Source organism: Lacerta agilis, chromosome 8 (assembly GCF_009819535.1).
Source record: "Lacerta agilis isolate rLacAgi1 chromosome 8, rLacAgi1.pri, whole genome shotgun sequence".
NCBI classification, from domain to species: Eukaryota; Metazoa; Chordata; class Lepidosauria; order Squamata; family Lacertidae; genus Lacerta; species Lacerta agilis.
The window spans coordinates 80760527-80772002 of NC_046319.1; the positions used below are offsets into that span (position 1 = coordinate 80760527).

Genomic DNA, 11476 nt, shown 5'->3' on the forward strand with positions numbered 1-11476 from the left:
GAAGAGAAGATTCCCTGGAAAAGACCCTGATGTTGGGAAAGATGGAGGGCACAAGGAGAAGGGGACGACGGAGGATGAGATGGTTGGACAGTGTTTTCGAAGCTACTAACATGAGTTTGGCCAAACTGCGGGAGGCAGTGGAGGATAGGCGTGCCTGGCGTGCTCTGGTCCATGGGGTCACGAAGAGTCGGACACGACTAAACGACTGAACAACAACAACAAAAACTTCATTTTCTAAGATGCGATGCTTAGAAAGTCAATGTCGATTCTAACATACAGAATAAGAGAACGAGAAGAACATACATCTAGAGAAGATTGGAAAACGTTTATTGATACATGGGAAATAACTGTGTACGGCTGAAAACGCTGGCAGCGTTGAGATAAATTCAACAGTGTAAATATGCTATGATGGATCTAATAGGTAAAGGGACAACTGGACGGTTAAGCCCAGTCAAAGGCGACGATGGGGTTGCAGCGCTCATCTCGCTTTCAGACCGAGGGAGCCGGCGTTTGTCCACAGACAGCTTTCCGGGTCATGTGGCCAGCAGAACTAAACTGCTCCTGGCGCAACGGGACACCGTGACGGAAACCAGAGCGCACGGAAACGCCATTTACCTTCCCGCCGGAGCAGTACCTATTTATCTACTTGCACTGGTGTGCTTTCAAACTGCTAGGTTGGCAGGAGCTGGGACAGAGCGACGGGAGCTCACCCCGCCGCGGGGATTCGAACCGCCAACCTTCTGATCGGCAAGCCCAAGAGGCTCAGTGGTTTAGACCACAGCGCCACCCGCGTCCCTATGGAATATAATAACGGAATACTGAATGGGATAGTTTCTGTAAAATATGCAGGGATTTAGGAAATGTAAAATGAACCATGGAAAGAGAAGAAGGGAAGTACTTCGACTGGGAGCCTTTGCGAATGACGAAAAGCGGGTTACCGATGCTCTAAATCAGGGATCCCCAACCTTTGGCCCTCCAGATGTTCTGGACTACAATTCCCATCATCCCTGACGACTGGTCCTGTTAGCTGGGGATCATGGGAGTTGTAGGCCAAAACATTGTGAGTCCCGCAGGTTGGGGACTCTAAATGAGAAGGCAGTACAGAGCCTGGACAATGTTGAAAAAGTTTCAAGGACATATGAGATAAGAAAGGAGCAGAAGCCAGTTTCCCAGGAATGTGGGGTTTTGGAATTTGAAAGGGTGGGCGTGGGTTGAAAAATGAATGTTTCTACGGAAATTCTCTTTATGTTACGGTACAGACATATGGTTTGGTAATGGATAATGGTTAACGAATTAGAGATATAATTGAAGGGAGTATAGGAGGAAAGGGGGGAGAATAATTAAAATGAAATCAATTTCAAAATGGGTCGTTGTAATGAAATTTGGAATTAGGCAATGGAGGTTCAGGAATACAGAATGCAGAGGGTAGGAGAAAATGATAAATAAGATGCGTAAGATGAATGACTATTTAGTAAAAGAATTAATTAAGAAAAATGTGGGAAGGAGGAAAAGAAATATGGGGATTAATTGGCAGTAACTGTGAATTAGGGTTAATCTGGAAATCAACGGGGGGGGGGAATCGGGGAAGTCGAAAAGGTAAAGATGATATGTGCAAAGTAAGTGGTTAAATTGGGAAAGAATTGTGGATCACCCCAGTGAGAGGGGGGGGGTTGTTTTGCATGCTCCCCTTGGTGAGAGAAAGGGGAGTTTGGAAAAATTTAATCATGTATTGTAATTTGAATTTAATTGGAAAAACCTTTAATGAATATAATTTTTTTTAAAAAAAATGATACAGCGATTATTATTGCGATACCTCAAAGAAGCGGCAAGAGGGGACGCTGCTGTCTCGCTGCTGCTGAGCCCGTACGTAGGAAGCAGTTAGGCTGAAGCACTTCCCGTCCACCTCCTTCCCGAAGCGAAAGGCGCTCACCTGCAGGGAGGAATGGCGATTATCAGAACCGTAGAGCTGGAGTGGGGACCCCAAGGATCATGTAGTCCAACCCCCTGCGACACAGGGATTCTATTCAATTTGTATACTGGCCCTACGTTTGTCGGTCTCAAGGCGGGCTTCACAGCATAAAATTACAAAACGAAAGCCACAAGATACATCATGAGATTAACAACAACAAACCGATAACCCCCCCCCTCCTTCCCTAACACATTTTAAAAGGAAATCGGGTGTCAATCAGCCCGAGGCCCGGTCGAAGAGGAACGTTTTCGCCTGGTGCCTCAAGGTGTGTAATGTAGGTGCCACGCAAGGCTCCGTTGGGCACTGGGCAAAAGGGGGCATAGTGCCCACCTGCCCCTTTTCATAGACCCCCGAAGTACAGAGGTGCCCTCCAGTGCCAGTCGCAAGTCCCTGGAGCCCACTATTTCTGCACAATTTACGCAAGTAACTATGCCAGAGGGGGGAAGGCTCTCAAAGGACAGCGGACTGGAACACAGGAAACTGCCTTAAACAGATTCAGGTAGGTAAAGGATGACATAAAACACACGGCGTGTAGTTATTTTACATAAGAGAACACTTAAGAAATAAGGAAAGATATATAATTTTGAAATGGGATTGTAAAAACCAATTGAAATCCGAAAAGAAAAAGAAAACTAAACTGGTGGAAAAACAGTTGATGTGTGAAACATAGATGTATGATTTAGAGAAGACATAAGAAGAAAGAAGGGAAGTGAATGTAATTGTAAATGTAAAAGATTGGAGTGGTATAAATCTTTAGTAATATAAGTTTTTGTATTATTTGTTCCTAAAAAAAATTCTGTTACAATCTTTGTTAAAATTCAGAGGAAAAACCAATAAAAATTATTTACAAAAAAAAAAAAAAACCAGATTCAGGTAGGTAGCCGTGTCGGTCTGACACAGTCAAAATAAATAAATTAAATAAATTTATTGTTAAGGGCTCCCGGCCAGGAGAAAACACTCCCATCTTGCCTGGAAGCCAAAGACAGACTGATTTTCAGACTGATACACATATCACGTTGCACAGAAGACCCGTACGTAGTTCCCGGATGTGTGCAACTTCATCCTGTGATGAAGGACGCACTGCTGAGCTTTTTTAACCCTAAAAGCTCACACGCTCTCACCTCCGGGTGGATGCAGAGGTTCTTCCGGGAGCTAAGTGCCAAGCCCAAGAAGGGCAGCTTGTCTCCCGTCTGCTTCTCGTGGAAATCCAGGAGTTTGCGTAGTTCCTCGATGACCTGGGGAGGGGGGGGGGGAAGCACAGCAGTTGCGGCAAAGACTCCTCTCTCTCTCTCTCTGCAAGCCCCGGAGGATGGAGGCAAGTCGAGGCGTCAGGGACAGAGTCACGGGCTGGACTCCAGCTCCCATCATTCTCCGCTGGCTGATGGGAGTTGGAATCCAACAACATATGGTGGTCCCAGGGCCAGATTTAGGTGTGATGAGGCCTTAAGCCAGGGGTCCCCAAACTAAGGCCCGGGGGCCGGATGAGGTCCAATCGCCTTCTAAATCCGGCCCGCGGACGGTCCGGGAATCAGCATGTTTTTAAATGAGTAGAATGTGTCCTTCTATTTAAAATGCATCTCTGGGTTATTTGTGGGGCCTGCCTGGTGTTTTTACATGAGTAGAATGTGTCCTTTTATTTAAAATGCATCTCTGGGTTATTTGTGGGGCCTGCCTGGTGTTTTTACATGAATAGAATGTGTCCTTTTATTTAAAATGCATCTCTGGGTTATTTGTGGGGCCTGCCTGGTGTTTTTACATGAGTAGAATGTGTGCTTTTATTTAAAATGCATCTCTGGGTTATTTGTGGGGCATAGGAATTCGTTCCTTTTTTTCCCCAAAATATATTCCGGCCCCCCAACAAGGTCTGGGGGACAGTGGACCAGCCCCGTGCTGAAAAGGTTTGCTGACCCCTGCCTTAAGCTACTGAAGGTAATGGGGCCCTTTATATGTCCAGCCTGCCCTTCATCAACAACAAATTGCCGCTGTTTTTTTGTGTTGAATATATGCTATATGGTAATTTATGGACCTAATAGGTATCTCAAGCCATTTGTGCATGTTGCCGTGCAACTGGTCCATGCAGAATGTAGGCACCCTATATATAGAAAGGAGCAAAGCAGTGATATTTGAGGGAGCAAGCCAGCAGGCGGGGCCCATGACTTACACCACAGGAGCCTACACAACACAAAACACGGTTGCTGTATGTAGGTTTTATTTTATTTGTTTTTTATCTTATATTTTGGAAATTTACATGTAGGTTTTTTTTTCTTTTAAATTTTTTTTGGGGCCCCCAAGAGAGTGGCACCCTAAGTTATAGCTTGTTTAGCGTCTACGTAAATCCGGCGCTGGGTTTTCCGCAGGTTCATTGCCCTGGTAGAGATACCAGGTCTAATCCCAAACGCTTCCCGGTCACAGCTCCCTAGGCACTCTGCCCTTGGGCAGCCCCCTCCCTCTTTCTCGCAAAGACACACAAACACAACCATGTCCCAGTTACCTTTTCAATCTCTGGCACCGTTCGGGAGCAGTAAATGAGCTTGGTCACTTCCAGGGGATAAGCCTGGGGAGGGAAAGGGAAAACGGGTTTACTTAGAAAGCGCTTTTTGGGTGTGTGTTGGGGGGGGGAGGGGAACATTGGGCAAAGGAGGTGCCCCATTGGCAGGAGGGGATGCAGAAGAGTGGCCAGTCACGCGGGGGGTCCAGAAAGCAATGTATTTTATCTTGCATTTTTAAAACACTTGCTTTCATTATACTCCAAACAAAATAAAAAATAAAATAAAAATCCTTCCAGTAGCACCTTAGAGAACAAGGTGCTACTGGAAGGAATATTTTTTATTTTGTTTTGTCTATGGCAGACCAACACGGCTACCTACCTGTAACTTTTATTATACTCAAAACAAAATAAAATAAAATAAATTCCTTCCAGTAGCACCTTAGAGACCAACTAAGTTTGTTCTTGGTATGAGCTTTTTTATCTTATATAAAAAGATTGACGACTTTTCCTGCAAGACCAATTGCAGCCGTTAACAGTCGTCAACAGGTTTTCCACACCTATCTGCCAAAAACCCATTCCCACCACCCATCTGAGTAATACCCCTCCCCACTCTCTCACTATATAAATAAGGATCTGGTGACTTCCGTTTCAGTGTATCTGAAGAAGTGTGCATGCACACAAAAGCTCATACCAAGAACAAACTTAGTTGGTCTCTAAGGTGCTACTGGAAATAATTTGTTTATTTTTTATTAATTATACTGTCATCTTCGTTACAAGGCAGGCCCTAAAGGAATTGACTAAATTTAGCTGCTGGCCACATGACCCAGAAAAACTGTCTGCGGACAAATGCCGGCTCCCTCGGCCTGTAAAGCGAGATGAGCGCCGCAACCCCAGAGTCGTTCGCGACTGGACTTAACTGTCAGGGGTCCTTTACCTATTTTTTAATAGGAAGCCGGGTTCTTTAGCTTTAAAAAACAGCAATTTCTGCTCATACGGTTGACACAAACCATTACATCCAACACCCCGTTTTAAAGGATGGATCTATTTTTTTTTTAATTTTGTTGTTTGTACTACTAGGGGATTAAACTTGGTGCCCAGTTTGCAAGAGAGAATTTAGCTTCTGATCTAGACGCCTGCGTTCTTACACAGAAAATAAATTGCAGGGACACAGGGTGAAATTTTAAATGCATATATGTATTTATATGCCTGCTGTCTTTGTCCATGGAGTTTTCTTGGCAGGGATACTGGAGTGGCTTGCCAGTTCCTTCTCCAGGTGGATCACATTTAGTCTAAACTCTCCGCTATGACCTGTCCATCTTGGGCGGCCCTGAGTTATTCAAGCCCCTTCGCCACGACAAGGCAGTGATCCATTTAACGAAATTAGAAGACGCCTGCTTCTTGGAAGGAAAGCAATGACAAACCTAGACAGCATCTTAAAAAGCAGAGACATCACCTTGCCGACAAAGGTCCGTATAGTTAAAGCTATGGTTTTCCCAGTAGTAATGTACGGAAGTGAGAGCTGGACCATAAAGAAGACTGATCGCCAAAGAATGGATGCTTTTGAATTCTGGTGCTGGAGGAGACTCTTGAGAGTCCCATGGACTGCAAGAAGATCAAACCTATCCATTCTTAAAGAAATCAGCCCTGAGTGCTCAACTGGAAGGACAGATCCTGAAGTTGAGGCTCCAGTACTTTGGCCACCTCATGAGAAGAGAAGACTCCCTGGAAAAGACCCTGATGCTGGGAAAGATGGGGGGCGCAAGGAGAAGGGGACGACAGAGGATGAGATGGTGGGACAGTGTTCTCGAAGCGACTAGCATGAGTTTGGCCAAACTGCGGGAGGCAGTGGAGGATAGGGGTGCCTGGCGTGCTCTGGTCCATGGGGTCACGAAGAGTCGGACACGACTGAACAACAAATGTGTATTTAATCTCAAGAACCCTTGAGGTAGGGTAGACTGAGAGGCGGTGATCAACCCAAGGTCACCCAGCGAGCTTCGTGGCCAAGTTGGGATTCGAACCCTGGTCTCTCCCAGGTCCTAGTCCAACACTCTAACCACCGTACAGTACAACCACTGGCTCTCTTGTTGATGTTTCTTCAGACGATGTACTAATAGGCTGCAGAACTGGTGCCCCCTCCCCAATGTTGCTGGACTCCCATCAGCCCAAATGGCCAATGGTTGGGGTAATCAAGGGAGCTGCAGTCCAACTGGAATAATACTTGATCTTCATGCAGCCCCTTGGGGTGTCCAAAGCGTTTCACGTTCTCCTGGCGATCGTTACACCAACCCTGCAAGGTAGGCCAGGTGTCGTTATCTGCCTGAGGGGCTGACAGCAGGCCAGGCCACCTTCACCGAAGCCGAGGGAACATGACTCACCCGCTGGTAGGCCACAATCAGAGACAGGAGGGAGATGGTCTTCCCGGTGCCCGATGGCATTTCCAGAACGCCATGACCCTAGCGGAGAAACAGAGAGAGCCGGTATGAATTAGCGGCGATACTGCAATGCTGCTCACGTCAAAAGACATCTCAAAGTGGAAAAAACATGCATTCACGCAATTTAAAACAGGCTGTTCGATCGTTGTGATGCTGGTGATGTAAAAGCTTTGCTATCAAGTCTAGACCCTAGACTTCTGCTGATGAAACCTAGAATAGCATCAACTATTTTTTGCTGGTAAGGTAAAGGTAAAGGGACCCCTGACCGTTAAGTCCAGTCGTGTCCGACTCTAGGGTTGCGGCGCTCGTCTCGCTTTACTGGCCGAGGGAGCCGGCGTACAGCTTCCGGGTCATGTGGCCGGCATGACAAAACCGCTTCTGGCGAACCAGAGCAGCGCACAGAAACGCCGTTTACCTTCCCGTCGGAGCGGTACCTATTTATCTACTTGCGCTTTGACGTGCCTTTGAACTGCTAGGTGGGCAGGAGCAGGGACCGAGCAACGGGAGCTCACCCCCGTCGCGGGGATTCGAACCGCCGACCTTCTGATCGGCAAGCCCTAGGCTCTTTGGTTTAACCCACAGCGCCACCAGCGTCCCATTTTTTTACTGGTGCACCACATTATTCCACCTCACCTCTTGAAACGAGAAACTGATTCGCACTGAGGTCAAGCGCAGCAACACCCTCCTCCTTCACCGGCACCCCAAACAAACCCAGCCTCTGGTCAAACCTTGGCATCCAATGTCCTCTTCAGTTCCAGCATGTAAGAATACTGCTCCGGGTAGATGTAATCGTAGGGGAAATAAACAAGTAGTCCATCTATGTTCAGCCTGAAGGAAAGGAAAGACAGAGAGGCATCAGAGAAATGTCCTGGGGAAAGAATAGCCCATAAGGAGATGCATGACTCAAAGCCAAGCTCCTAGTCCTTAGGTTTTAAACTGCCAGTCAGTGTAAGCAGCACTGAGGGGACCACAGGAATTCTAAGGTCATATAAAATAAATGTACATAAATGTACAAGGCAAACACATACATAAGTATATAAACCACGTGTCTGAAATAGTACAGGAGAGCAATCTTAAGTCATTTTGACTCTCCCAAATTGACCTCAAATATTTCTCTAGAAATTGGACTTCTTGGTAATAGCCAGAAGTCAAAAATTAAAGAATCCCAGAACTCTGGCCAGGCGGGAGATCAGTTTTAAAGTCTTCAAACAGTTTTATTATTACAGTATTGAAGCAAATTCCAGTCGAAATAAATTGCAGGACAAGGCCCTGTTTCGCTAATTCTTCCACAGCTAGATTTTCATGGTGAAGGTGTATCAATTCTCAGGCATACAGAGAATTGGTACATGAAGACTTTAAAACTGATCTCCCGCCTCGCCACAGTTCTGGGATTCTTTAATTTTTGACTCAAATATTTCTCTGCAAGGAGGAAGGAAATAATAATAATAATAATAATAATAATAATAATAATAATAATTTATTTATTTATACTCCGCCCATCTGGCTGGGTTTCCCCAGCCACTCTGGGCAGCTTCCAACAAAACATTAAAATGCAATTATCTATTGAACATTGGGGAAATGGGAATTAAATTAAATTATTAAAAATGGGGAAAGCTTTCCAATGGTCTTTGGATTGTAGGGGCTTACACCTCCCTGTAAATACAGTCTGGATCTGTTAAACTGAGCACACTATAAATATGCGTAAAACAGGCATGTCCAAAGTCTGTTTAGGGGCCTAATCAGGCCCGCAGGTCGGTTTAATCCGGCTCCATGTAGCAGTTTATTTCCTGGGGTAAAACCCTCAATAACTTCAATCCTAAAAAAAAGCTCAACAGCTTCAATTCTAAAAAAAAAAAAGTCAACAACTTTGGTCGGTCCTTTGGCCGGCCCCACGGCCCTTCACTTCATCAAATCTGGCAGCTCTTTGAAAAAGGTTTGGACACCACTGGAGAAAAGATTCAGGAACTAAGTATTTACCATCTCAAAGGAATGGCCAGGCTATGCAGAAAAGGCAACCAGATAAGACATTATCAGGTATCCTGGGAGACAGGAGAGAAGCAACACACTCAAATTTCTGCCGGGGACGACCTCTTTCTGTGATGCATGTATGTATGATGTTTTGGGGGGTGGTCTTGAGGTACAGGGTGGGCAATTTCAAGAGTCTATATAAGATCTTGCACACCAATGATCTGGGTTCCTCTCCTCCCTCCCTCCCTGCGTGTGTTGAGTGGGGATCCTGTTGCAACAGCTTTAATAAAGATCAGGCTTGCTAGCTGCTTTGCTTCTCAATATTCTCTGTTATTTTCTCCTACCGATAGAGAACCTACTTAAGGACTCTATACGGGCTCTTGGATGCCCCATAAGGGAAAGGGAGCAGTTTTTCCCCTTACAACAATGACCTGAGCTGCTGTAAGCTCCTATGTTCCTATCAAATCATATGTTTTGTCCAGAGAATCATGAGGACTGGAATCTTAGCTCGTTTTAAGGGAATGGGCCACAGCTCAGGAGGGACAGCACCTGCTTCTCATGCAGGTGGTGTCCCAGGTTCAGTCCCCACAAGCAGCATCTCCAGGTGGGGTTGGGACTGCCCCCTGGCTGAAACCCTGGAGAGCCATTGCTGGCTGCCAGTCAGTGTTGGCAATATTGAGGTTGATGGACCCGGTGGTCTGACTTGGCGGCTTCCCTAGAAACATGGGGTGAGTGCATGGGAAGCGGGGGCTGCATGCAAAGATATGGGGGGTGCACGTTTCTCCGGTTGGTGGGAAATGGTTGCTTTTGCACCCGCTGCCCCAAAATTGTGCCCCCCAAAATATTGCACACACAGAGAGAGGAATTGGCCATGTCAACCCCCCCCATAGCAAATGCCTCCCCTTTAACCCAAGCAATGATTTCCAAACGCCTCCAAGTATTTGCCCCCCCTCCGCCCACTTAACGCCCCCCACAATAGCCCCTCTTTTTAATAATGCCCACTTTAGTCTATATCTGTCCCCCATAACACTACCCCTCCTTGTTGCCCTAGTGGTATTTCCCAAGTCTTCCCCCCCCCTCACTCACTTCATGGTCTCTCCCAGCCTCCAATCCCATTGGCCGCCGCAGCTGCTCACGCCGGTCCGCTCTAGGTAAGCTTTTTCTTCTTCTGCGCATGCCTTCCTCGCTGCGCTCTATTGGCCAGAAGGACTCGTCGAGTCGCGCTTCTGGTTGGCTAAGACGAATAAAGCTCCGCCCCCACAGTTTAGCGAGCGCTTACCCTCGGCTGCGCTGTGAAAAGGCATCGCAAGCCGCTCGAGAGCTGATCGCACGTAGCTGTTGAAGGCTGAAGTAGTCGAGCCCAGAAATAGGGATGGCCTTGGATGGAGGGATGCGAAAGAGCTGCTTATAATTCATGGCTAAAAACCATGAATAATAAAGCTTGCTTGCTTGCTTGCTTGCTTGCTTATTGGATTGATTGATTGATTGATTGATTGATGGATGTATGGATGGATTGCATTTATCTTTAGCCATCTCACCCTTTGCTTTTTCCTTTAAGACTAATTGCAGTCCTTAACAGTCATCAACAGGTTTTCCACACCCATCAGCCAATCACCCATTCCCACCACCCTTCTGAGTAATACCCCTCCCCACTCTCTCACTATATATAAGGGTCTGTTGACTTCTGTTTCAGTGTGTCTGAAGAAGTCTGCATGCACACGAAAGCTCAAACCAAGAACAAACTTAGTTGGTCTCTAAGGTGCTACTGGAAAGAAATTTTTAATTTTGTTTTGACTATGGCAGACCAACACGGCTACCTACCTGTAACTGCATTTATGGTGTCCCACCTTTCCTGCAAGGTTTTCTTCCTCCCCATTTTATCCTCGCACAACAGCCGTGTGAAGTAGTCAAAACAAAATAAAAAATCAAAAATTCCTTCCAGTAGCACCTTAGAGACCAACTAAGTTTGTTCTTGGTATGAGCTTTCGTGTGCATGCACACTTCTTCAGATATGTGATGTAGGTTAGGCTTGAGGCTGGGCAGGGTGCAACACAGGACTAAGGTGGAGTGTTAAAGGATAGCGAAAGGATGGAAAGATCAGGAACTCCCCAAAATTTCAGAATGGCAGACTAAATTACAAGAATATGCGGAAATGGCTTGGTTAACTAACAATATTAGAGGAAAGTCTAAGCAAAAATTTGTGGAAAAATGGGGGATATACATGAGATACGTACAAAAATACAATAACAGCTTTTGTTTCCATGCCAGCTTTTGAGTGCTAAATGAAGGAAGACGAGTCAGGAAATTTTGGATGTATAAAGTGTTAAGAATGTACTGGAAAATATATAGAGGAAAGTGTATTGTTTGGATCACATTCTGCATCAAGAAATGTAGATGCAAAGGGACTTGAGAGGTCAGATTTGTGGAATTATTTTTTATATACTTTTCTTTTCTTTTCTTTCTTCTTTTGTGAACAGGAAGATACGCATGTATTATGCATACCCGTATGCATACATATAGGAGTGTTAAAGAGGGTTTTTTGTGTTTTTTTCTCTTTTTTCTCATTTTTCTTTTCTCTTTTTCTTTTTTCTTTTATAGACAAGACAATGTTGTATGTGA

General features: G+C 45.6%; 1 protein-coding gene across 1 annotated transcript in view; it reads right to left on the reverse strand.

Annotated features, from left to right (window-relative positions):
- The window catches only part of ERCC2 (ERCC excision repair 2, TFIIH core complex helicase subunit), a 33981-nt gene extending 23948 nt beyond the window's left edge, over positions 1–10033 (reverse strand). Inside the window, exons 1-6 of the mRNA XM_033158569.1 lie at positions 9944–10033; positions 7618–7717; positions 6833–6910; positions 4461–4523; positions 3091–3204; positions 1814–1930 (exon numbers count right to left, since the gene is read on the reverse strand). Of these exons, the coding sequence (XP_033014460.1) occupies positions 1814–1930; positions 3091–3204; positions 4461–4523; positions 6833–6910; positions 7618–7717; positions 9944–9948 (477 nt within the window). The 5' untranslated portion in view covers positions 9949–10033. The remainder of the gene's footprint in view (positions 1–1813; positions 1931–3090; positions 3205–4460; positions 4524–6832; positions 6911–7617; positions 7718–9943) is intronic.
- Between the last annotated feature and the right edge of the window lie 1443 nt (positions 10034–11476).